This window comes from Hylobates moloch, unplaced genomic scaffold, assembly GCF_009828535.3.
Source record: "Hylobates moloch isolate HMO894 unplaced genomic scaffold, HMol_V3 SCAFFOLD_18, whole genome shotgun sequence".
NCBI lineage: Eukaryota > Metazoa > Chordata > Mammalia > Primates > Hylobatidae > Hylobates > Hylobates moloch.
The window spans coordinates 32,090,020-32,117,902 of NW_026652293.1; the positions used below are offsets into that span (position 1 = coordinate 32,090,020).

A 27,883-nucleotide genomic window follows, 5' to 3' on the forward strand; every position below is an offset into this window, starting at 1 on the left:
TAGATAGACAACAGTGCGGAGATGCCAGACAAGCACTTGGCTTCAAGAGTCAAGGGTTCTTTGGAAATTTACATTTGAGATTCATCTACAGATATGTGGACCTGGTGAGGTCACCCAGGGAGACTGCAGGCAGAGAGGAGGCCCAGAATAACCCTGGTGCTCATCAACATTTTGAGGACCCCCAACCAGACTATATGATCTAATAAATGTGGTGAAAATTTACAACAGGCCTGCAAGGTAGGTATTATTTCTCACCTCTACTCAAAAAATGCAGAGGTTACAAAGTGCCCAAGCCCACAATTTACAAGCAGCATTGCAAGAATTCAAGCATGAACTGAGTTCCCGTCATTTACCCAGTGCTGTGCCAGTTACTATAGGGACACCAGTGAGTAGGATGGCTCACTAGAACAAACATGGGCTTTGGAATTAGAGAACCTGGAGTGAATCCTCACTGGCTCTGTGATACTGGGCAGGTAACTTAACCTTATCAAGCCTCAGTTTCCCAATATGAAAAATCACATTGTTGTTGTTGTTGTTGTTGTTGTTTTTCATCTTGCAAATGTATACTGAGTGCCCATTATGTGCCCAACACAGTACTAAGTAAAGGAGACACAATAGGGAGCAGACAGACTTCTCTGCTTACAGTCTAGTGGGGGACACAGACACGTAAACAGGCAATTACAATGTAGTGTGCTAAGTACTATGATTATGGAAATACCCCCTCCCTCTTTATAGAGTAAGTCATACCAACCTACGCAAACTTTAAAGTTACACATAATTTCCTTTCTTCCAGACCCGTATGCAATAATAGTGCCATACAAAATGTTTCCATTCTTCATCATGGTACCTATTATTTCCGTTAGAATAAATAATACATGCAAATCACCTACCATATAGCCAGTGCTCAATAAATGGTGGCAGTCACTATCAAGACATAGGTTTTTGACCTAGTACTACCTCTAACTTTGGAGCTCGTTTTTCTCTTCTGTAAATTAGAAATAATAACAGCTAATCCATGAGGTCATTGTGAGGCTCAGATGAGATCATGTATATGAAAAATGTTTTAAGCTGGAGCGAACTATATTAAAGTATTAGTAAAACATTGTGACATGCCCACTTGCTAAAGTTATAAAACTTAGTACAAAATAAACACTTGGTGTTAACCAAGAGGTCCTCATCACCTGAAAAGTGGGCCTGAGGAAACCTTTAAATAGATTCTTAGGAAAACAACATTCTGTACAAGAAAATCTGCTTCATCTGAAATCACCTAAAGTACTCCTTCTCCCATCAGCATTTGGCTTACCCAGCCGAAGACAAAAAAAAAAAAAAATGCAGGAGACCTCCCAGGTTGGTTTCTAGTCTGTTTCACTATCACCAGCGTCCTGACTCAGTGTCTAGGAGACAGGCTTTGTAAAGCTGGTGTTATGTGTCCCGGGCTTTCAGCTGTATAAGCAGTGGACAGGGCCTTGGGAGGAGCAAGATGCCGTCAGGGCTGCCCACAGAGAACCCTGCCTGATTTCCCACTGTAGCAAATCCAAGCCCTGGGAAAGGACCAGGCTGCCCCTGTCCTACAGCCAAGGGGATCCTGTCTGAAGAACATAAGTCAGGAGAAGCTGAAAGGCAGGAGACAGAAGGGAGGAAAAACTTCCATCTCTACAAAGTGCATGCAGATCCTGGGCAGCCCTGAAGTAGGGCAGAGAACAGACTCCCCACTTCCACTGCTGACTGTTCAACTGGAGGACTCTGCAGTCAGCAACCTGTACAACCACACAGTTGACACAGGGAACTCTGCTGCCTCCTTCCCTGGAACTTAGCTGATTAGAATGGATAGCAATTCCCCTCAATATGTTTATTTCATCATTCTTTCAGCAAACACTTATTGTGAGTCAACTGCACACTAGGCACTGTTCTGGACCCTGAAGGTAAGACGAAGGCCCTGCTTTCAAGAAGCTTGCACTCCAGTGCAAAATATCTGTGCTTGTATGTACACATGTGTGTTTGTGTGTCCGTCGGGGAAACAATAAGAGCTATGATGAAAAATAAAGCAAAGCAAAGAGGGAAAGAGAGTGACAATGGGGGAGTGCTACTTAAATAGGGTGATCAGGAAGTTCTCTCTGAGCAGAAACCTAAATGAAATGAGAGAGCAGCCATCCTGGTAAATGGGGAAAGCATTCTAGGCAAAGGGACCAGCAAAAGGCAGAGGCCTGATGTGGGAGGTCTGAGTACATTCAAGGCATAACAAGGGACCAGTGTAGCCAGAGCAGAATGAGCTAAGGGGAAAGATGAAGAAATCAAACCAAAGACATCCATGCATCTTTAGGAGGCTGGCTGGGCAGGAGGAAGAGGGAGAAGATGGAAATCATGTACTGAGCTAAGGACTGACATGAAACATTTCTTAAGACTCTTGGACAGAAACTTCTTGTTCTACCTTTCTAAATCCTTTGTAAATCAAAAAAGAAAAAGTAAGGATCTTTAGCTGCAGTTGGGGAAACAGAGTCTAGCAGGGAGGGGCAGAGGCAGGCAGGCTCATTAAGAGGTGGTTGACATTATGATCTTGGGCAAGTTACTTAAACTGTCTATCCCCCAAGTGCAAAAATGGGGACAATAATGGTAATAATGGTACCAGCTTCAATCAATTATTACATGGATAAATTAATTAATATTTGTAAAGTACCTAGAATAGTGCTGGGCATCTAGTATCATATATGTGTGTGTGGAATAAAAATAATAAAAGGTTCTGGGACCAGGGAGACAGCAGCAGAGGTGGTGAATGGTGATCTGATACATTTTGAAGGGGGAGACACTGGGGATTGGCAAGAATTGAGTGTCAATGTGAGAATCAAAATGACTTCAACATTTCTGGCCCCAGCAACAGAAAAAATGTGGGTTTAATGAAAGAGAAAACTACAAGAGAAGCAGGTTTGGAGAGAAATCAATATTCTGATGTTAGACATGTCCAGCTTGAGATGCTGATGGATGTACAAGTAAAGATGGTGAATAAGTGGGTGGTATCTAAAATTCAGGGAAGAGGTCCTGAGTACAGACACAAATTTAGAGGTCAGCAGTATATGATGCTAACCAAAGGTCTGGGACTGAACAAGAGCACTAGGAAGTAAGCACTGGTGAGAAGAGAACAGGCCAAGGACTGAGCCCTGGGACATCCAGTGTTTAGTAAGGATTGGGAAAAGGAAGTGGAAACTAGCAAGAGATTGAGGAGCAACCAGCAACATAGGAGGAAAACCAAGAGTGGGTATTGTAAAAGCCATGTGACAAAACACTTTCACCTGTACTCCTAGCTCAGGAGGCTGAGGCAGGAGGATTACTTGAGGCCAAGAGTTTGAGATCAGTCTGGGCAACATGGCAAAGTCCTGTCTCTAAAAATATATAAAAAATAAGGACAAAAGAGTTTCAAGAAAGAGGAAGTGATCAAATGTTGCTGCTAGGTCAAGGAAGATGGACACGAAGGAACACCCATTGGATTCTGCCTTGGGGAGGCCAATGTCACCACGTCAACAGCTGTTTGTTTGCCTGGGACAAAGACCTGATTGGAATGGGTTCCAGAGAAAATTGTAAGAAAAAAAAATGGAGACAGAATAAACAAAGGGGCACATTTTGCTCTACATGGGCAACAGACTCCACATGGAACTTGAGGGGTGGTCACTCCACAGTAACAGAAGGTAAAGGCCTGGTACCAGGGCCCAGATGCAGCAGGCGGTCAGTGCAGTGGATGGAGCCTGTACATGCCTCTCCTGATTGCTGCTATTTGCCCAGTGAAGTAGGAAGGCAATTGTAGTCATGAGCTAGGAGTGAGCTGGCAGGAAATGATGGGATTTGAGAGTTAAGGGAAAAGCATGTGAAATAATCTCTAGAGGAGTGTGCGAGTGAATAGAAAAGGGAAAAGTAGTAAGATTTCTGGGCAGGACTAAGGGCCAACTGGAGGTGGCAGTCATCAATTCACAGTGAGGTCAATCGGCATGGTTGTGACTTTTTCTATATCTATGGTCACCTGCCCACATGTGCATGAAGAATAGCGGCAAGTGGGATTTAGCAGGACTGAAGTTTTGCCAGACAAGGTATAACAAAGCAACAGAGGGACAACAAAGTTGAGGGTGAAAATAAGGAGATTACAGTGATGGCGAAGCATGAAGTACACTAGAAACCAACTTGAGCTCCAGCATTCTTGCCCTTTGTGGATGATTCATTCTATCTTAGAAGTTGGTAGAAGAAAGAGCTTGAGAGGGTAGGAGAAGACTTCAAGTGAAAGGTCACTATTTTATCTGGAAAATATGTTTGGTGCTTACAATGGAATTCAGTTTGATAAGATGGGAAACGGTAACATGACTGGGGAAGAGGATAGTGAAAAGGTAATAGGATCAATGTCTTGTGGATGCCGTGAGATTAAAGAATCTTGGGAACTGAGCACTAGAGGGAGTGAAGTGGAGAGAAAAGAGGGGGTGATCATGCAGTGGGATGCTTGAAACCAAGATTATGGAGCAATGCAGTTATGACAAGGTCCAGGCAGACCATGGAGGTGAGCTGTCAGCAGGAAGCAAGAAGGCAAAGTCACCAAACAGAAGGGGCTAAGGAACCAAGAGGTCAGGGTACAGGAAGGGTCATCTACATGGACACTGAAATCACCAAGAACTGCTGGCAGCTGAAGACATGGGGAAGAGAGGCAGTAAACCCAGGACTAACCCTTTCTTCCTGGAATGAAGCAAGTGACTTGGGAGTATGTAGATGGTGGCAATGAGGGGTAGTAGGTGGTATTACCTGATGGCATGCGCTCCACAGCTGGCATTTTTAGGACAGGAGAGGGGAGTAATGGTCTGGAAGCAACAGTGAGGAGCAAACTCTTCTCCAGACTCCAGAGTCCAAGGCAGCGTGGAAGGGAAAGCAGCTGTCACATGAGGCAGCTGCAGAGCAAGCCGCATTCCTGGGGGGATGCTCCAGCAGAAATAAGAGAGTGAAGGGGACTTCCAGAGAAGGCGAGGAGGATGAACAGGATTTTGCTGATGATGGAACATGAGTGCCAGACAGTGTATTAGTGAAATCATGCCCCAAATAGTTAAAGAGGCCAATGACTACATTCTTGGGCTTACAGGATAGCAGATAAGAAAAGAAACAACGTGCTGAAAAGCTGAAGCTGAAACTGTGCCACAAAGAGTAAGAAACCAATGACTAACAGATATTCTTGAGCTTGCAGAATGGCAGATAAGAAAAGAAACAACTTGCAGAAATGCTGAAATTCCTCGCAATGTGAGATCAAGAAAAAACTGGCTGACATCGGTTGGAACCAAGATGGCCTGGCCTACTGGAGTCTGTGCACAACAAGCTTGCTGACGCCACAGCCTGAACTTCCACGACGTGTTTCATAATAAGTCCTCAAGAATGTTCACATGCGACCTGTGAGGTAGCATGAAGAGATAACTGAGCATGTCCAAGGACTTTCCAGACCTCCCCTTTCCTTCCACCAATCACCTACTAATCCCTTGAACTTTTTCTAATGAAAATCTCCCTTGAAGCGGGGACAGAGAGACAGATTTGGGCTTGACAACCCATCTCTTTGTGAATCGGCATGCAATAAAAAGCTTCTCTTCTGAAAAACCCAGTGCTATAGTATTGGCTTCTAGTGCCCCGAGCATCAAGCTGTCTTTGCTCAGTAACATTAGGGTTCGGAGAACTGGGGAGGGGTGTGGAGAAGATCAAATAAAGGCACGTACAGAGCCATGAGGCTAAGGAATTTGGGTGGTAAGGGGAAAAGCCATGATGAGGCTGTGAGTGTTGGGGAGCAGAGAAGGATGGGGCAACATCACTGTCTCTATCACTTCCCATTTTCTCTTCAACCCACTCCAACTGGGCTACTGACCCCATCGCCTTGTGGAAACTACTCCCATTCAGGTCATCTCTGTGTTGCCAAAGCCAGTGTTTCCTTCTCTATCTTCATTTTATTTGACCTCTCAGCAACATTCTATGGAGATGATGACCTTCCTTCTGAACACACCATTTTTCTCACTTCTTTGTCCCTATACCCTCTGGTTACCCTCCCACCTCCTTCCACTCCTTCTCACCTCCTTCATGTGCTCTTCCTCCACTGCCACACCCCTAAAGGCTGACATTCCCCAAGGCCATTGATGTGTGTTCCCTGGTTCACCTCTTCATGGACCTGCCCAAGTGAAAACAGTCTTCCAATCATCCCCGCCAGCACCCCAGGTAGGTGGCTGGTATTAGATCTTGAAATCCTCCAATTAGTAAAAGTTTAACTTAGTGAAAGACATAAAAGTTATTTCCACATTTCTAGTCATGGTAAAGCTAGTTTTTCATTGAGTATTGTGGGATATTTTGGGTTAGGCCAGATGATAGGCGTTGAGTGACATGAACAATTTGTATGACAGTCTCAGCCCTCAAGTTGTTCAGGGTCCTCTTAGAAAGATAAGATGGAGGTGCATTAAAAAATAGTACTTCTAAACATGAAGAAAGGCCAGCTATCAGAGCCGCATTGTATTTAAAGGAAGTCTACTCCCTCCCACTTGTTTTTCAAAGTCATGATGAGGTGACTTACTCAAGGTCACACCACTAATTAGGTCACCCTGGGAATTAGACCCAAGTCTCCAAACCCCCACACCAGTGCTCTTACCATGGCATCTCAATAGGTTGTTGAGAGAAGTACTTTGAGAGTTAGAATGAAAGGCACTGTGCCATCATGGTTAAAGGCATGGATTCCACAACCAGACCGCCAGGGATCAAATCACTAATTAATATCAAATCACAGTAACAATGCGGTTGTTATCCACATGACCTTGAGAAAGTCACTTAACTTCTCTGTGCCTCATTGGTTACATGTGGCTAATAACTGTACCTACCTCATACTTATGGTGAAGATTAACATGAGTGGATATATGTAAGGTGCTTGGAATGTTGCCTGGCACTTAAAGACAGGTATGCAAGGCTCTAAATACTAATAGTGCTGAGAGATGAACAACCAAGAGATTTGTTGAATGCTAGCTGTGCCCAACTCCTCTCTGAATCCCAGGAGCCCGGCATACATTCGGACTCACTGAATGAATGAATGAGCGAACTAACAAACATTAACATCCTTATGAAACAGAGATCAGCTCATCTACCCCTACTTGTATCATCCAGAACATTCACTGAAACCAAGTAGGTAAATCCCACCATGACCACCACCATCAAAATACATCTGTGACTAATCTCTTTGTACTTGATGACATCTAGCAAGTCAACTATCTAAAGCAAGAAGAGATAAAGACATACAGACCACAGGGCATGCCAGCATGCCGAGTAAACTCCGGCATCCACAGGACAAAACAAAGTCCTTCTATGGAGCATAAACCTGGGGCAACCGAGAATTAAGTGAAATACCATCTTCCTTTAATTTAGGACTCCTAAGAAGAAAAAGCCAAAATTCCCAACAGGTGTGAATTAAAGTTGGCCTTTTGCCCTACACAAATAGAGCAGAAATAAAGCCAGGAGTGGCCACACAGATCTTGGTCATTTTCCTCCATCCACTGGAGATGTGCCCAAAATGTAATCATTCATCCAAGGAGGATCTTAAAAAGGCAGGGTTAGCTGCAGTTCCTGAAGTAAAGATGACATAGATGATCCACGTTGTGAAGGATTCTCCCTGGCTTTCAGGAAAGCTCAGAGAATGAAACAGACCCCAGTTCTTTCTCCACAGGCTCTTAGTAAAACAAGTGAGCCTTGGGGGCAAGCCTGATTCACCCGCATCTGACAGCTGAAGGCCTCAATGAGGCTGGACGAGGCTACAGCCGGGTGGTGAGATCAGGGGCTGACCACGAGGACCTCATCCAGAGGGTCCAGCCTCTCGTTAGTCGCAGCACAGCGAAAGCATCTCCCGACCCTCCAGGGCGGCCTCACCTGGCCCATCCGCTCCAGGACCCCACCCCGACTTCAGGCCCTGCCAGCCACGCCTGCCCCGGCGTCCCTGCCATACTCACTCCCATTCCTTGCGCCGGGCCTGCGGGGTGCTCTGCATCTTGTGCGCCTCGTGGGCCTTGATGATGTCGCGCTGCTCGATGAGGCCCCCGCGCCGCCGCTTCATGACCTCGGGGCTCACCGGGAGGAAAGGGCTGGAGCCCGCCTCCAGTGCCATGGCGCCCTCCCAGCCTGGGCCCTCGCCCTCCTGCACCGGGAAGAAGTTGTCGAAGCCGGAGGCGGCGCGCGGGGAAGCCGGCAGCATGCCCACCTCGTCCGAGGCGTCGGCCTCGAGCAGAGCGCACTGCTGGGGCCGCCATGCCTCTTCCTCCGGCAGGGCCAGGACGTGGCGTGGGCGGCGGCCCGCGGACCCGGGCTCAGGGCTCCCAGCAGCCAGGCATGGGGCGGGCTCGGGCAGCCTGCGATCTGGGCTCAGTCCACGCATCTCGGGCACCATCACAGAACATTGCTCTGTGGGAGGGGGAGAGCAGAGACAAGGAGTGGGGAACGGAGGGAGGGAGGAAGAATGGGGCCAAGGTCACAGGGAAATAGAGAAGAGAAAGAAAGTGGTTAACGGCATTGCCTTCCAGGCCAAGGCTTCTGGCTTGCTCAGTGCTGCATCCCAGGCCTGACCCACAAACCGGCACACAGTGGAGCTCAATAAATGATGTTGAAATTAGGAGCATCCGCGGTGGACCAGGCCGGGCGCCAGGTGTCCAGAATTTAACAGAGTGGACTGGATTCTTGCCCTCATAAACTTACAGTCTACTGCAGAAGACAGAGGTTAAAGAAATAATGATGTGCCCCGTTGATAAGGTTTCGAGGTGCTGCAATAAGGAGAGAACTCCGAGAGCCGCACATCTCAGCCCCACCTCGGACAGCTAGCTGGCTGTTCCCTCCCATTTTTGGTGGAAGAATCCCTCTAACCCCTTCCCCAGGGCCCACTCTGGGGTGATTGCCACCACCACCTGCTGCCCTGCCTCCCAAGCGTGCGACTGGGGGGACCAAGCCACAAGGTGGTCTCTCCTTTTTTTTTTTTTTTTTTTTTTTTTGAGATAGGATCTGTCACCCAGGCTGGAGTGCAATGGTGCAATCACGGCTCACTGCAGCATCAACCTCCCAGGGTCAGGTGATCCTCCCGTCTCAGCCTCCTGAGTAACTGGGACCACAGGCACACACCACCACATCCAGCAAATTTTTTTATTTTTTGTAGAGATGACGTTTCCCTGTGTTGCTTAGACTAGTCTCAACTCCTGGGCTCAAGCGATCCTCCTGACTCAGCCTCCCAAAGTGCTAGGATTACAGGCATGAGCCTCTGAGCCCAGCCTAAGGAGGACTCAATTCTTGAGAACTGGGTCCTGTATGCAGGTTCCTTCCTCCTTTCTTAATGCCTGTGCCTGCCTCAGGACCTGGGGCCATGTGTGACTCAGATGCCCCTGCTGCTCCCCTTGGCATCATTCTCCTTTTCCATGCCAAGGAGGATATGGCCAGATTGGCCTCTGAAAGATGTACGTATTCAATCAGCGTTGACTGAGAACTTACCATGTGCAAGGCACTGTGCCAGGCACTAGGCACAACAACATGAGCTGGACTTAGTCCACATCATCCTCATGGGAGAGACAGGAAGAACATCGATTGTGACCACATAACAGAATGTGCTATGATTGGCGTAGGCCTGATTGCTAGAGGAGCGCATGAGAGGCACACCTGGCTGGGCGCAGCAGCTCACACCTATAATCCCAGCACTTTGGGAGATCAAGGCGAGCGGGTCACTTGAGGTCAGGAGTTTGAGACCAGCCTGGCCAACATGGTGAAACCTCGTCTCTACTAAAAATACAAAAATTAGCCGGGTGTGGTGGCATGTGCCTGTAATCCCAGCTACTTGGGAGGCTGAGACAGGAGAATCACTTAAGCCCGGTGGGCAGAGGTTGCAGTGAGCTGAAACCACACCATTGCACTCCAGCCTGGGTGACAGAACGAGACTCCATCCCAAAAAAAAGAAAAAAAAGAGGGGCACCTAGCCCAGCTGGGGGTGGTCAGGAGGGCTTTGTGAAGAAAGGACCCTGGAGCCGGGTTAAACAGAGTTTGCCGGTTGAGGAACAGGAGAGGAAAACAGGCAAAAGGAAGAGCATGTGCATGAGAGAGGATTTAGGGAAACCAAAGGATGCTTCCTGCCTCCCTGGTCACTCCTCTCTCCTCCTTTGTGTGCTGCTCCTCCACTACTATACTCCTAAAGGTTGAGTCCAAAGCCATTGAGGTGTTTTCCCTGTTTTACGCCTCATGGACCTGCCCAAGTGAAAGCAGCACTCCAGGTGGGTGGCTGGTACTAGATCTTGACATGCTCCAATTAGCAAAGGTTTAATTTGATGAGAGACATAAAAGTTACTCACACATTGCTAGTCCCCATAGCAGGTCTAAGTACTGGGGGGAGTCCTTGTGGCTTGAGAGGGCCTGAACTTACTACCTTTTCAAGATACCTGCTTATTGCCTCCCTCCTAGCCAGGAGTCCAAAACCAAAATTCCTCCCAACCACACGTCTCAGTGACCACAAGTGGCATCTAAGAAGTGTCCCGTGCTCTACATGCTCAGAGGAACCCTGGCCTCCAGGTCATTCAACCAGTGTTGGATGGTTGAGCACCCACTACGTGTTGGGAGCTGTGCTGGGCCCCCAGGGTGGCATCCTCCCAGAACACTGCCCTCCGGACACAATCTCCCACCCCGCCTTCCCTGGGTTGGACTGCAAGTCAAATTGCAAGTCACAAAAACAAAGACTATTTCGATGGTTAGGAATCTTAATGATCTAACCATATCATTTTATGGATGCTGAAGTCCACAAAGGTAGACAGCCCTGCCAAGGATCACACTGCCGATAAAAAGCAGAGCTGGGAGAGAACTCAGATTTCAAGTCCTAGCTTATGGTTTTCTCCACTATATTGATCACAGTGTCTCTACCACACGAAGCAGAATCCATAAATGCCTCTCCCAGCCCCCCTCCTCATTATGCTAAGATAACAAATAGAAACAAAAAGGCTGGATGAGAGGATGATCTTAGCGCATACGTGATAAAGCCTGATGGGAACATTCAGTAGACTCGGACACCCCTGGAGCCCTAAGATACCTTCTCTATTTGTCCCCTTCTCCATCTCCAGCATCTGGACTGGTCTTCCTCACCCTACCAGCACCACACCCTAAGGCCTCAATGCTTTTGAGCTTGAAGCTCCCAGGACATGGTAGCCAGCACTAGGTACTTGGCCACCAAGGCCAGATCAAGGGATCAGGGAGAAGGAAGATAAAGAGTCCAGAATGAGCTTGGTAATGAGGAGAAAATGTATTCAAAATCATGCCAACAGCTGGGTGGGTCCCTAGAAAGAGTGATTCATGTTCCTCACGTTGTCATTCTGTCTCAACTCCCCTTGAGGGATTTTAAATTTATCCTTCATTCCTACGATGTTTAAATGTCTCTCCCTCACCACATGCACGCGCACACCCCTCCCCTGCTGCTCCCACTCCCTCCCCAGGCCTTAGCATCTCCAGCAACTCCAAGAATTCTCAGGCTCTGCTGGCTGCAGCCTCCTTTCCCTCGTGTCTGTCTGTGACAAAGGCTCCTGGGCCACCCTCCCAGCTGTCACCAGGCCACCAGTACCTGGCTCCCCACCTCTGTTTCCTGACGCATCCCACCCTCTCTCCTTACATGATTTCCTCTTCCCAGACACTTTGCCAATTTGAATCACATCTTTGCCAAAATTACAACAGCAATAATATGCACTGCAGAGCTCCAGCTTTATGTTAGGAATATCAAAACATGAAATTATCTCATCTTTCCTTTAAGAATTTCTGTTAAACAACCCTTCTATTATTGATACAAATGTTCATCAGGAGGGTCTGTCACCCCCACTGCTTGCCAAGCTGGCCAGTCCCCAGTTCTGGCTAGCACCAAGCTGAGATCTCAAGCAATGTAGACAAGCCAGTCTATATCTTCTAGGAAAGGACACTCGAATCTGTGCTTAGCCTTCCCCCTCCAATCCCCAAATTCTGGCATTCCTTAAATTCCTTGAGATCAACAATTTTGTCTTGTTCATCTTTCTATACCCAGCACCTAGTACTGAGTTCAACTCATAGTAGGTGCTTATGGTGACCATTAGTGCTGTTTGCCAAATATTCTGATTATCCCCCTCTTGGGCACATGGTAGGATGTACTTCCTGACCCTCTATGGTTGAGTGGGGCCATGTGACCATTTTAGCCAGTGAGTTGTGAGTGGAAGTGATATATGTTACTTAAGGCTAGCATTTAAATGCCAGTACAAAACTCTCTAGAGCAAGGATTGGCAAACACTGCAAAGGGCCAGAAAATAAATATTTCAAGCTTTGCACGCCATATAATCTCTGTTGCAAAGGACCAGAAAATAAATATTTTGAGCTTTGCATGCCATACAATCTCTGTTGCAACTATTTAAACGCTGCTGTTGTAGCATGAAAGCAGCCAGAGAACATGTAAATGAGTGGGCATGACTGTGTTCTGATAAAACTTTATTTATAAAGTCCTGTAAACTTTGGTCTTTCATCTGCATCTCTTGGACTCCATTATTGTCATTCAGCCTACGCCCATGGAAGCAGGTTCTACAGAGAACCAGGCAGAAATAGGAAATGGAGATCTACAAAAGAGAATGAGGGGTGGACCCAGGTGAGCAGCTTCCTGAGAGCAAAGTTGCTGTCCTGTGGCTCACGCTCAACATGCCTGTAGGGAAGGAGAAGAGGGCCTGCTTAGAAATTAAAAGTTCTAAGATGAACTCTACAAAACTTGCCCAAGAACGAGCTAATGAAAGCTTTGAGGGCACTGGTCTGACTCTAACCCTTGCTTTCTACCTACTTCTCTTATTCTTCATTGCTAAGTTTGGTTAATGAGCAGAGGGTGTGATTTTAAATTATGGGGATCCTGGGGAGGAAGAGGGTTTAGTGTAATCCAGCAGCCCCAGAAAAACCCTTCCCTTGCTTGTCAGGGCACAGTGGAATGGCAGAATAAGGGCTCCCTTCCTCCACCCCCACACAAGCACCCTGCACTGCCAAAAAACACTTGAGCTCATAGTCTACTTCTGAAATTGTCTTCCCTGTCACCCTTCCAGAGTCAAAGTCAAGATCTTTGTCCATGAAGAAATATTATGTCCTTTGCACCATCTTTCCCTTTATACCCTATCAAGAGTTTTACTTTTTAATTCATCTATTTTTGACTGCGTTAGAAATAATGGTCCATGCACCGCTTTGGCTTATCTGTGCCTCTCAGACCCTTAAATATGAGTCTGTCACATTGAGGACATTCATCTTCCTCTCCCTGGGTGTGTGCCCATCCTATTCCCACCCCTCCACCACTCTCTTTCTGATTCCTCCAGAACATGTGCATCCTCCAACTTACCTTGTGAGAAGTGGATACACCAGGAAGTCAATGAAACTCATGCTTTTCTAAGTCTACTATCTTCATACCCTGAAACTTCTGAGTTCAGCAAAGAAGTCTCCACTGCATACACCACCAAGCACATTGGCTAAGAGATAGTGGACAGAAATGGAACTGATGAGCACTATGAGGTGAGTGGTAGGCATACAAGTGTCCCCAAGCTGGCCCTAAGCTATCTTGGCTCTGTACCCTCTGTCTGCCATAGGCTGGATGAGGGCAAAGATGTCCTAATTCCCACCTGTTAGAAATTAAAAGTTGTAAGATGGAAACAAATTTTGAGATATGATACTCTACAACTTATATATCATGTTGAGTTAATTCTAAAAATGATTCTCTTGAGAGAGAACTGATATAGTAAAATGGGTTTCCTGCCCGGCAATAGGAATGGCAGGGAATGACCTACTCAGCATACTCACCCACCTACTCTGAGAGGAAACATTCCCTGTGCAGAAATAAATATTCATCTAGGGATTTTTCTTAGCTGAGCCAGCCTGCTACCTGACTGCAAAAGGAGGAGTAAAAGCTGGGCATGATTTTCATTTGCCATGACTTCCTAAGACCATGCTTCTCAATCTCTAGTGTACATCAGAACCATCTACATTGCTGGTTAAAAATGCAGATTCCTGGATGTCTCTCCAGAGATTCTCATGCAGTAGATCTTGGGTGGGTTCAGGAACCTACATTGTTAATAGACACCCTTTTGCCCTAGGAATCATGTCTTCAAACACTGTCCTAAAAGCAGTGTGTCAGCCTGAGAGGTTGTGCTAAGTTGGTGAAAGGTATTGTCCTGGATGAGTCAGATTGCTAAAAGCCGCTAGAACAGTGTCGTTCTCAACCATTTCCAGCCTATATCATGAAAAGAACATAGCAAAACACACCCAGGAAGTGTTCCCTGACCCACCCCCACTCCCTGCAAAACTCTATTCTCCCCTGGACTGGCATCAGTTTTTGCCTACCCCACATTCCTCTCCATGTGCCTATGTTGTTATGGTGACTGTTCAAGGATGGGCTAATGTCCAACAGCAATTTAACAGGCTGGTGCATTCTGAATGTAAACCAAGACTCAAGGAAAACACTCGGCTTCAAATATGGAGTGTGCACTAAGTCAGCCTGAGTCTCTGCGGAGGAGTTGAAAGAGTCCGTATTCTGGTATTCGAAGCTCTGGGTTCAGGTTACATTTCTGCCACTTGCTAGTCAAGCAACCTTTAGCTTGACTTCTCTAGGTCAGTTTTCTCACATAAACAATGAGGATAATAATATAACCTACCCTACAGAAGCCTGCGATAAGAATCAACATAGTATCTGGGGAGGAACTTGGAACTGTAAGTTAGGTAAATATGGGGCAAAAAAATAGAAGTTAGGAGCCTGCACTCTGGAGCTGGGTATGAATCCCAGCTCCACTCTCACCAACTGAATCCCTTGGCAAATTACATAGCCTTGCATATCTTAATCTGTAAAATGATCATATATCATTTTACAGATTAAGTAGATACATGTAAAGTAGATACATCCACTTTGGGAGGCTGAGGCGGGTGGATCAAAAGGTCAGGAGTTTGAGACCAGCCTCGCCAAGATGGTGAAACTCTGTCTCCACTAAAAATACAACAAAATTAACCGGGCGTGCTGGCAGGTGCCTGTAATCCCAGCTAATCCGGAGGCTGAGGCAGAGAATTTCTTGAACCCAGGAGGTAGAGGTTATAGCAAGCCGAGATCACACCACTGCACTCCAGCATGGGAGACAGAATGAGACTCCATCTCAAAAAAAGAAACAAAAAAGGTAGATACATCATAAAGTTGTGAGAATTAAATACAGAAGCTCATAGAACAGCACCTGGCCATAAAAAATGCCCAATAAATATTAGCTACCATTTTTATTATGTAAAATAACTTATGTTTGTATTAAACAACCTCAAAATATCTGTAGCTTAATAAAATAAAAACTTATTTCTCTCCAATATCACTGTCTAATGATGCAAGTTGGCCTGGAAGATGGGAAAGAGAGACTCTGCTCTACATAGTCATTCAGGGAACCAGGTTCCTTTCATTCGGTGGCTCTGCCATCCCCTGGGGAAGGGTTAAGCAAATTTTTTTCTTAAAGGGTTAGATAGTGAATATTTTAGGCATTGCAGGCCATAAAGATCTTAGCTGCAACTATACAACTCTGCCTTTTCAGTGTGAAAGCAGCATAGACAATATATAAACAAATGGATACGGCTGTATTTCAATAAAATTTTTTATTTACAAAAACAGGCACCTGGTCCTGCTAACACCCAAACCTTGGGCCTCAGAGTCTTCCTAAACTCTTTTTCTCCAGCTGGGAGACAAAGAAAAAAACAAAGCACTTGAAAGATTTTGCATGAGGCTTACAGGCAAGGCCTAGAAGTGGTGTATATCAACTCTCCACATTCCATTAGCCAGAATTCAGTCACCTGGCCCTGCTTAACCACCGGAGAGCAGAAATGTAGTAATTGTAAGCATTCAGTAACTGCTTATAAAAGGAAGGAGTGAGGGGAGGAGAGAGGGAGGAAGGTAAACAGGTACGGAGGAAAGAAGATATTTTGCAGTTCCCCATACTTTTTTAAGGAACTTAAGGGAGGTAGAAAACTAAGGACAGAAAACTACTCCTTGGATAGTCTCTGGAAGGAAAAGTCACTAGGAGTCAGTAATAGTTAACTGGAAAGAAAACAAAATGCTACAACCCCTTGGACAGAAACAAATTGAAGTTCCACAGTTATCTAGACTAGGATAGAGAAGGGCTAGGGGCTAACTTCCAGAAGCCTCTGTATAGTCCCTGAAGGGTGTTTGTCCAAACCACTGCAGCATCAGGCTCAGACAATGGCATCTACAATGCTGCAAAATCTTCTCCAATAGCCTCTTTTCTATCAAAACATTTCTCAAGTATCAATCCCAGTAGCACTGAGGATCTCCAATTAAAGCCTTGTAATATCCCTCCCACCCACTCAGACCAAGATCATTTGAAGTGATTTTCTTGGAGGTGATTGTCTTTTAAAGGGAGTACATTGCTACTGCAGTAAAGTTATGGACAGCACTGTTTGTGCTGGCAGATTAAATCTCCTCTCTGAGCAGGGTCATAACAGCAGCACAGGCTTTCAAAAGTACTAGCCCAGGGGCATCCCCTCATGCTGCAGCTCTAAGTAGGGAACACGGTTTGGACTGGGAGAGCCAGTCTGAGTTGCCACCTAGGGAAACAAGAACAAAGCCCAAAGCTGGCCATATGGGGCCTACAATGTGGTCTTCATGGAGGACACTTCACAGACTTCGAGTGCCTCACATGTTGGCCAGTTGTGAACCCCTGTGCTGGTGGCCTGAGCTCTTCCCCATCTGGCTGCCAGGCCTGGCCCCTTCTGGTCAGATTCCATCTGACCTATCTCAGAACCCAGCCTTTGTGCACACCTCAGCTGTGATCAAACACGTGGGAAGTTCAAAGAAGCTTGACAATGAGTGGGAAGATCTTGGGTTAGGATCTGGATACTCAGGAGCTGATGGAAATGGAAGAAGGGCATACCTATGCCTCCAAAACATGTCTGATCTCTGAAAGCTTTTAGGATCTTTTCTTCATTCCACTCTCTTCTCTGTGCCCTCTGACTTCTGTTTTGTGCTTTTTCTTTCTGGTCATGTATTACATATTTTACGACATGATTACCAACAATTATGTTATAATTAACCTGTTTTTTAAGCCAAAGAATTCATTGAGAACAAAATTCACATTTCTAGAGATAACGTGGCCTGAAGGATTTGTAGCTCAATAAATGCATACTGAGCACAATGTTGGCAATTCCAAGTGCACAACTCAGACAGGTGTTCCCTGACGTTCTGCAATAAGACACAAGGCACTTGTAAGATTAGACCAACAATTAACAATCCAATTGAAAGTGCCCACATCTCTCCAATGATCTAAAAAGGAAAACTGTAGTAGGCATTATGTTTACCTCTTCAAGATCGTTCCATCCCCCAACCTTGTGCACCGTCCGTACAGTTTGGGGGATGGGCTCCAGCTCCATGGCAGGTTCTAATTAGACTAATCCAGTTAAGGTAACCACATCCCTTTGCCAGTGATTAGTTAAGGAAAGGGCATGTGACTCATTTAAAGCCAATGAAGTATAAGGTAACATTTACTAGGGTTTTGGAGGGAAAATCTCCCATCTTTTAAGGGAAGGCTAGAAAAAGAAGTGGCCCCTCTCTGCCTCTGGACAGTGTGCTGCACAGATGCATACTGTGAAACCGCTGCCACCACATCACTGCCAGCTGAGGATAAGCCTGCCACATGGAGGAGAGGAAGGCCAAGAAAATCACAAGAAATGGAGAAGGAGCCCCAGATTCAATCAGCCCGGAAGCCACCCCACCTTAGACCACCAGCAATATGAGCCAATACAGCTCCTACTGGCCAAAGCCCATCTGAGTCAGGTTTTCTGTTACTTACACCCCAAAGCACATTAGTTGAGGGAGTTCCCATATTCACCTGCAAAATTATAAGATTTTAAATACTCCACAGCCTACAAAGCCATTTAATTGTTCTGATCACAGCAGCGGGGAGTCTTCTTATCCCTCTCTATGGTTTTTGGTTGTAGTTCATCCTCTATAAATGGACACTGGGACTTGACTTTTGCATAAAATTCTTGATCAGTATTCTAACAATCCTCAGAATAATGGAAAAATGACTCAATCTAAACTGAGTAAAGTTAAGTTCAATTGGGAAGCAGTAAGTTTGAGGTGGGGAAGTAAACAGTGCAATTGGGTTATATGTAAAAGGCCTTTCTGCAATTAAGTAGGGTAGAATGAGGATGAGGGATCATACTAGACACCACCTCCACCACCATCATCAATAAAAATAATGGTTAATATTTATTGGGTTTTTAATTTTATACTAGATACTATAAGGGGCTTTTATGCAACAAATCCTTTAAATTTTTACTTAATTCTCGAAAAAATCTTATGAAATAACTATTACTGTGAACTCAATTTTACAAATGAAGAAACTGAGACTTAAAAGGATTAAATAATTTTCCCAAGGTTAGGATCACACAGTCATTAAATGGAAGAGCCTCTTATCCAGATCTGACTGACTCCAAATGCCATGCCATCATCTACTGCACTGTGCTGGCTCTAATAATGGTATTAGTTCCATTTCTTGAACTCAAGACCTGAAATTCATGTTTATTAACCAACCTGTTGGGTAAGTACTTTTATCTTTCCCATTAAGTAAATAAGAAAACAGGGCACAGAAACTTAACCAAGGTCACATAGCTAGTAACACTGTACCTAGAATTCAAAATCTGATTCCTTACCTAATGTCTCCCTGGAAGTTGAAATAAGGATAGTATAGGCTGTACTTTGAAAGTAGATGGGCCCTCAAATAGTCCTGTCCCTTGGGTATAAGACTGTGTGTTTCAGTGATGGCATGTACATATGTACACGTGTGTGCAGGCGGGTAATAAGTTCATACATGTTTGTGCCAGGTTCCACCTGACCCATCCCCCAGGCCTGGCTCCTTGTCTTTATGCAGGTCCATGTAGAGGAAGCAGAGCTATTGTCAGCAGCACTTTCTAACTAAGCAGAGTACTGCATGGGGACGGAGTACGCTCTGGCTTGGCACAGCAGTCCTGGGCCCCTCCAAGCAGCATCATCACAGAGCAAGCTCTCAGACTGCCCCAAGAGGTAACGGAAAGAAGAGGTGGATCATCCTTTGTAATCTTGTGATTGCCTGATGGGAATGAAGTGATGGCTCTGCTCTGGGAGGAAACTAGGAAGAATGCGAAAAATGAGTCTTGGGACTCTTCCCACCTCTTTCCCCGGCCCCTGGGCTCTCTCTCACCACCTTATACCTCTGTCCCCAGCTGCTAGGGTCTTTACACCACCCTCTAGCTGTTGCCAAATTCCTGTCTTCACCATAATATTCTACAAAATCCCCCATGATTATGGCAACACTACTCTTCAATCCAAAAAGGAAGACAACTGGTCTGAAAAGAATATTTTTTCTGATTCGCAAATTTATATATAAGAAATATCTCATCTGGTTATAAAAATTAGTATACATTTAGTTGTGTTAGCAGATCACCTTCTTTGAAAATATATAATGATACAAAACGGGAGTGTGAGAATATCTGGGCCATCAATCATCACACACAAGCTCCAAAGTGGCCCATTCTACCTTTCTTCTACTTCTTCTCAGACCAAACACAAGTGCCCCAGGGCCAGGCTCTTCATTGGAGATGAAAATCGCTGACATAAATAGGCCCCCTCTAAGGTGTCAGAGCCGGACCACTTAACAGCCAGGCAGTAATTCCAAGAGGAGTCAAGAAGAGGGGCCTCTGCTAGCAGGCATAAGAAAGACCCAATGCTGCAAAGTGCAGGGCTGCCACTTCCTCCTGCCACACATCTTTCAAGCATTTTAGCCTGATGTTTCCTACATAAAAATCAGTGCAATTTTCACTGAAACTAGTTGAATCACAGACAATACAGAAGCTCTGTGACAAGAAGCCCTCCTTTATCATATGAATTATAAATATAAACTTCCTTTTTTTCAGCCAAGCACCATACTGGAGGTTTTACAAGCCTTACTAGCCAATCTCCTCAACAATCTTTAAGCTTTTTTTAAAGTGAACTGAGTCATTCACTCATTCATCCAACCATTTACTTATTCAATACATTGACAATAAGCACCTGTTACATGCCCAACATTGTGCCAGTCACCAGAGCTTAAAACAGAAAAGTAAACAGATTCTAACATGAACCTTGATTTGTGCTCAAGTGGAAAAAACAAATAAGGTTCTCTGGGAGGCTATAGAGGGTCTTGGGGAGTTGGGGAGGCTGTCTGGAGGACAGGGTGTTTACGCTAAGAACTGTGCATCATGTCAGGGTCAGCAAGGCAGGAAGGATGGGAGTTAGGGTGGACTGCAACTGAAACAGTGTGGTCAGAGTAGGCCTCACCGAGAAGGTGACATTTCAGCATACTTGAAATAAGTGAGGAAGTGGCATTCTGACATAGGGAAGACAGAAAAAGCTGCACAAAGGCCTAATGAGGGAGCATGCCTAGAATGTTCCTCGCTAGGAGCAGCAAGGAGGCCAATGTGGATAGAACAGGAGTAGCAGCAGATGATATCAGCGATGTAATGTTGGGGGTCAGATCACAGAGGGCCTTTGCCTTTGGAGGGTTTTAAGCAGGCATGACACTCCTGTGTAGCTGCTGGTGAGGACAGACTGTGGGAGAGCAGGGGAAGAAGCAGGGAGACCAGTTGGAAGCCATTGCAGTCATAATGCAGCAAAGCGTGACCCTCTCAAACCCCGGACAGAGACAGCTTTGCAAAGTGCCTGATCAATAGGAGCTCAATGTACCCCAAGGGAAAACGCAGGCCATCAGCACTGGGATGAGGCAGAGAGAGAGGGCCTGTGATGGCCTCTCCCTATCCCTAAAGCTCCTGTGTCTCCTGAGTGGTGCAGGAGGCTATCTGAAGATTTCCTGTCTTCAGCACACAACCTTGAGCCAAAGAGGGGCACGGGGATCTTGCCAATGGTCCTAAAGGGGTCTCAAGGCTTGGGCAAGGCGGAGACAGGGTTACGTATCAGCAGACAAGAGGCTTGGTAGGGCATGTGGATGCTTCAGCAGCTGATGTGGTGGGGGAGAGGTGTCAATGCCCACAGACAAGGAGGGCCCTCTTCCCTGCAGCCACAGCCAGTCTGCAGCCTCCCCAGAGGGTCTGCAGCCCAGATGCCCCACCCCAACGTCAGGCCACATAAGCTTCAGGAAAGGAGGGGTAGCAGGCAGCTGACTGTATATACATCAAAGGAATGACGTATATAATCAAAAGAATGATAAATCATCAGTTAACTAGAAAATCTCTGACTAGAAATAAGGTAAAACATAAATTTTAAAAGATCAAGTTGTTTTCCACTAAAGTGGCTGGAAACTCAGAAATCTAGCAAGGTTCTGGAAATAACGAATGCTAGATTTTTATAACCTGAGTTTTGTGAAGCAAATTCAAATCTGCTTCACAATGTACCCCTGGTGGGGGGGAACGCTGAGATATAGCATAGAACTACAGTAGATCAGATTCCCTATTATTTATCTGGGTCACCTGTACTATTCATCCTTCAAAACAGTTAAGGCTAAAATTCAACAATGAAGGTCTTAAATGTTCAAGGTTACCACTTAGGGCCTCACCTGTAATTTTTACAGTCTAAATGTCCATTACTATGGCATGGGTTTTGTTAGCTTCATCCCAGGCAATGATATCCATGAAATTGTCATTTGTTGTACTAATTGTATTTTTACTATTTTAACAGTAAATTCCTTACCAAAGAAAATCATCAAGCATACCACCCTGTGGGAAACATCTAACAAGTCACACTTTGGGAAACACTGTCCTGACTGGCACGTAGTATCTACATAATATTAAATAGCCATCTCAGGTGTTAATGCTGAACATGAGGTGAGAACATTAAAGATCCCCCTGAGCTATCTTCCCAGTCCTGCTAGAGTCAGCTCGATCACATTCCCTCCACAGTCATTCAGTCTTTGAACACCTCCGTTGACAGAGATTTCACTATTTCATTACCACCCTCCTTCCCCCACCACCCAAGCAACTATTCCAACTTTGGATAGCTCTATTAGGATGATCTTTCTTATTCTGAGCCGAAATCAATGTGTGTCAACACAGAAATCAATGGTCTGTAAGGAAACACAATTCATTCACCTGTGGCCACCTGGGACAATCTAGAAAAAAGAGGATGTAATCAGCAACAAAAACAATGAAGAGAGGCCAAAAATCAATGTATCTCCTGTCAGAATAGCTCTACGGAAATAACTCAGTGTTTTCTCAGTTGACTTAGAAGACCACAAGATCTTTCATTTGCTTTTTTTTCCCTTCTACCTCTTTTCCTTTAAAAAAAAAAAAAAAAAAAAAACTCTCTAAGCTTTCTTCCCTGTGAAAAGCTAATTGTAACTTTCCTGCAAGCCATTACTCAGGTTATTTTGGGAAGAATCAACTCCTACAACTTCAGAGGAAGGACAGAAAGGTCACAGTACTGGGAAGAATCAAAGGATTGAGGGGATGTGGTGGGGGGACTCACTGAAAGACCCAGGTTCATGTGAGGCAGAGGAGATTCTCCCTAATATTTACGTCCTCATAGTGTAGACAGAATTTCCGAAGTGACCTTCTACACAGCAGCATTGCCTGAAAGGGAGGAAGGGAGCTCTGTTGCCAGTTGGATCTCCACTGCCTTTTGCCTTTTGATTCAAGCTGAAAGGCTGATTTTAGGGATGGGGCTACAGATTTCAAAGGGGTATTGGTTTTCGCTTGTGGAAACTACGACTATAGTAGGTCCAGCTGCACTGCTCAGACCTCGTTCCTGAAAGTGAGACAGGATGGAAAGTGGTCATAGTGAAAGGTGACCAGGTTGGGTGGGGGTGACAGAGCAATGCGGGTGCTTCATGGAAGCCAGTGCTCCTTTAGCTCATGGAGGGAGGGCACTCGGCACGCCCTGCTCCAGCTGCCAGGAGGTGCCTCCAGAGTTCCTGCACTTTGAATCAGCTTTTCTGGCCCTTCTTGCCCTTCTTCCAGCCCTGGCTTTGCGATTTACTGGCTTAATATCCCTGAGCAAGTCAGCCAACCTCTCTGGGCCTCAGTTTTCTCATCTGTAATATGGAGACAATTGTCCTTTCCTCCAATAGATTTATTATGAGGGTTAAATAAGATAAAGTGTGAGCATGCACTTCCTAAGCTACAAAGCTTATGGAAGAAATTGATGTGATCTTAATCTAATTTAAGGTTTTGGCACCAAAAATAGGTGCCAAAGTTTTGTTTTTATTTTGTTTTGCCTTGTTTCTGTTTTCCTGGAAATGGTGATAAAGGGAGAGCTGGTCCTTGCACGTCAAGACTCTTCGGAGAAGGAAGGGAAATTAAACTGCCCCTCCCCTCAGCCAAGGCATCTGGGTAGAGCCTGTGGCTTTCATAGATATTCAGATGGCAGCAGTTTCATTTTACAATTGACCTCAGAAGAGACAGAGATTGAAGAAACAGCAGAGGGCTGAGCTTCAGAGTGGGGACAGGAGAAAGAGGCGGCTTCCCCAGGCAGACACTAGCTTAATAAGGTGACATTTGCACATTAGCAGCAGGCTGGCTAATTGATTTGTTCCTGTAACAGGAGCATCTGTCTCTGCAAAAAGGCGATGGCCACCAGCTCTGGCACAGTTGCTAGGAGAGTGTCCAGGATCTCTCAGGTCATTTTTTGCCCTAGCCAATAGGGTCAAAGCATTTTGAGAACCAGGAGAATGCCAATGAGAACTGACTGGAGTACAAGAAGGGTAAGGGCTACATGTGGAAGCCCCAGGGCTGGGGAGCTCAGCAGGGAGAGGGAAGGACAAGACGGGATGAGGGGGAGGGACACCAGGTCCCGGAGCTGGATTCTAAGCATCACCGATGTAGCCCATTCAAAAGTTTTTCTCACTTTCCTCCTTTTTCCTGGAGTCTTCCTAGTGACTTGATGAGAGGCTAAAACACCCCACCCTGGCCAGGCACGGCGGCTCACGCCTGTAATCCCAACACTTTGGGAGGCCGAGGCAGGCGGATCACTTGAGGTCAGTTCGAGACCAGCCTGGCCAACATGGTGAAACCCCGTCTCTACTAAAAACACAAAAATTAGCCTGGTGTGGTGATGCATGCCTGTAATCCCAGCTACTTGGAAGGTTGACGCAGGAGAATCACTTGAACCCGATAGGTGGAGGTTGCAGTGAGCCAAGATCGTGCCATTGCACTCCAGCCTGGAAACAAACAAAAACAAACAAACTCACCCAGGCAGGGGCCTGGGTTTCCTAAGGGTCCAGGACAGAGTTCCCATCCACCATTATTGTGGTGAGACATAGTAATAGAAGAGAATTCTATAATGTGAGGCCTGCTGGGAGCATGGGAGGCATCAGTGGGGACTGATGCTCTTGACCCTCCCAGAGACATTCTGAGAGCTCCTGTAGACCTCTGCCCTTTTTTACTGCGAAGGTCTGTTTGGTTGCCTCTAGAATTCCCTCATCTGGTGGCGGAAAACCCACCTATCTTCAGGGCTTGGAACTACCCTACAAAGCAGGTCTGCAGCTTGCAAGGGAGTCCCAACTGTTCCATTGGCCAGGTTTGCTGCAGAGGTGTTCAAACCAGGCATCTTCTGCAGGCTGGACAGATGTGTTCTACTCCTAAAATAAAGTAGCTCCAGTCTTTACCCAAGTCCCAGAAGAAAAAATAGTTAATGGAAATAATTTCTCCAATGTTAAGATTTCTCTCCTGTAATTTCTTTTCCTTAAACTCTTGAGATCTGATACCTCTTGTCTATATAAGAACGTAGTGGGTAATTTTATCTGTTTTAGCGTAAACTATTTATTCTGGGTTGAGTGAATCTCTGTTTCTATGTTATTCCACATTGTTCCACTCAGGACTATGCTCCAGCAATTACCTTTCTCTTCTGTGTCATCAATTTTTCGCTCGTTGGATTACTCCCATCAATGTGCAAACATACTGTAGTTTCTCTCATCTTAGAAAAACCACTTCCTTCACCAGCTATTACCTGATTTCTTTGTTCTCCTTTGTGACAAACTCTTCAAAAGAGTCATCTCTATTCACTGTCTCAGTTCTCCTCCTCCCATCCCTTCTTACACCAACTTTAATCAAACTTTTCTCCCCACTGCTTTTGTTAAGATTATCAATGCCCTCCACATTGCTAAACCCAATGACCAATTGTTCTTGTCATGCTTGATGTGGTAACCAGCTTCCAAGATGACCCCACCTCCTGGGATGCTCACCTTTGTGTGGTCCCCTCCCACACTGTACCAGGGTTGGTCTGTGTAACCAAGAACATTCAGAGGTGATGGCATGACACTTCCACAGTTAGGTACAAAAGACTGTGGCTTTCATCTGGGGTGCTCTCCTACAGTCTGTCTTCCTCTTGGGCCACTTGCTGTGGGGGAAGCCAGATGCTATGTCATGAGGCTACTCAGATGGCCTACATGGCCAGGAAATGGGGTGCCAAGAGCTGCAAGAGTGAGTTTGGAATGGGATTCTCCAGCCCCAGTTGACCCTAGAGATGACTGCGGCCACAGCTAACAACTTAATTTCAACCTGCAAGAGATCTTGAGTCAGGACTAGCCACCTTATCAACTCCTATATTCCCGAGTCTTGGAAATTTTGTGAGATAATACATTTTTGTTGTTTTAAGCTGCTAAGTTTTTGAGTGATTTGTTACACAATGATAGATAGCTAATACACTTGACTCATCACATTATTTGACACAATTGATCACTCTTGCCCCCTTGAAACACTTTCTTCATCTGGCTTCCATGACATCACACTCTCCTGGTTTTCCTTCGACCTCATGGATCACTTCTCAACTTCCTTTGCTGGCTCTTCTTCTTCTGTCACGATTCTTTAGGCTGGAGGCCCTCATGCTGCTCTTAACCCCAGCTGCTCTTCAAACGCACAAACCCAGGAAGAGGTTCTTGGTACCTGCTTGTTGAAAGTTGCAAACATTTTTTCCAAATACTTGAAATGTAATGGTTTTTAAGGTCCTAAGTCCAAATGAGTACTCACTGCCCCCATCAGAAAAGATGGTGACCTCATCCAGTCGTGTGGTTTGAATTACCATATACGTTGTCAACTCCAAAATTTATATCTCAGCTCAGATCTTTCTCCCAAATTTATGACTCATATAACCAGGTGCCTCCATGACTTCTCTACTTCGATATTTAACGTACAACTCAAATTCAACATGCTCAAGTGTGAACTCCTAACTTTTCCCATCCAAGCCTGCTTCACAATCTCCTTCTGAATTGATGGCAGCTCTATCCTTCTGGTTGCTCAAGCTGTCCTTGACTCCTATACTTCTCATTCCCCATATCCAATCATCAGTGAATGCTATTGAATCTACCTACAAGATATATAAAAAGATCGAGTCACTTCTCACCATCCACTGCTACCATCCTGGTACAAGCCACCATCATCTCTCATCTGGACACAGCAACAACCTTCTAAATGGTCTCCCTATTTCCACCCTTACTATTCTGAACACAGTAACCAATGTGCAGTGTGAGCCTCTTAAATAGGCAGAGCACATCATCCCTCTCTGCATAGCATCCTGCAATGTACCCTCCCTTCACTTAGAGTAACAGCCACAGCTGGCCTCCCAGTGGTCAGCAAGGCCCTGCACCATCTGGCTTCCTGTTACTTCCCAGACTCCATCTCCTTCTAGTCTCTCTTTCCTCTGCTCCAGCCACACTGGCCTCCGTGTTGTTCTCGGAACATGCCAGGCTCACTCCCACAGCATTTGCACTCACTGTTTCTTCTGTCTGGAATGCTCTTCCCCTAAATATCATTCTGGCTAAGTCCGTCATCTTCTTCACATATTTGCTCAAATATCACCTTAACAGTGATGGCCGGTCTTAGCCATCCTGTAGAATCCTGCACACTACCCCACCCTCAGCAATCCCGATCCCCCTTATCCTATTTTCCCCTTTTCCTCCATAGCACTTATCATCTTTCAACACATTAGAAGCTGCATTTGTTTATGTTAGTGTATTGTCTGTCTTTCCCTGCTAAAATCTAAATTACAAAAGGGCCGGTATCTGTGTCTGTTTGATTTGATGAGATACCCCAAGCCCTTAAGGATTTTTGGCATGTAATCAACACTAAAAAATATTTTAGTTAATGAATAAATTATCTGAAATTGTTACAAAAGCCTCACAAAATATTCTGTATTATCCACATTTTACAGATGAAGAAACTGAGAAAAGGGAATTCACATTTATCAGTCTTACTATGTGCCAGACACTTTAACTATGCTATCTTATTTAAACCTCCCATTTTACAAGGCTTAGAGAAGCTAAGTGGTTTCCAAAAGTCACATAAGTGGTGAGAAGGCAAACTCTGATTTGAACCCAGGTCGGGCTGGAGATACAGTAAACTCCCCCACCACTCTTCCCATTCTTGTATCAAGCACCTTCCACACACCTGGACTGAGTCAGCAATCAACCGTCCCCTGAGAAGCCACCTTTGGCCAACTGAAGTCACCACGGCACACTCTTGCAGGGTCCCTTACAGGCCCTGTCTAGAGACTAGGAGCCAATCCCTACTTTTCTTCCTATCCCCAGGTTCAGGCACTCAGTCCCACTCAGTCCCACTCAGTCCCACGGTGGCTGACAGTCACACAACATAACCCGAGCTGCTCTTCAAACGCACAAACCCAGGAAAAGGTTCTTGGTACCTGCTTGCTGAAAGTTGCAAACATTTTTTCCAAATACTTGAAATGTAATGGTTTTTAAGGTCTTGAGTCCAAATGAGTACTCACTGCCCCCATCAGAAAAGATCACCAGTCCTTCTTGGCCAGGCATGGTGGCACACACCGGTAATCCCAGCACTTTGGGAGGCTGAGGCAGGTAGATCACCTGAGCTCAGGAGTTCGAGACTAGCCTAGGCAATATTGCAAAACTCTGTC

General features: G+C 45.6%; 1 protein-coding gene across 1 annotated transcript in view; it reads right to left on the reverse strand.

The window, feature by feature from the left end:
• Positions 1-27,883, reverse strand: part of CACNA1E (calcium voltage-gated channel subunit alpha1 E) — a 432,299-nt gene that overhangs the window by 401,322 nt on the left and 3,094 nt on the right. The window contains exon 3 of the mRNA XM_058430474.1: positions 7,977-8,424. Coding sequence (XP_058286457.1) covers positions 7,977-8,410 — 434 coding nt within the window. The 5' untranslated portion in view covers positions 8,411-8,424. The remainder of the gene's footprint in view (positions 1-7,976; positions 8,425-27,883) is intronic.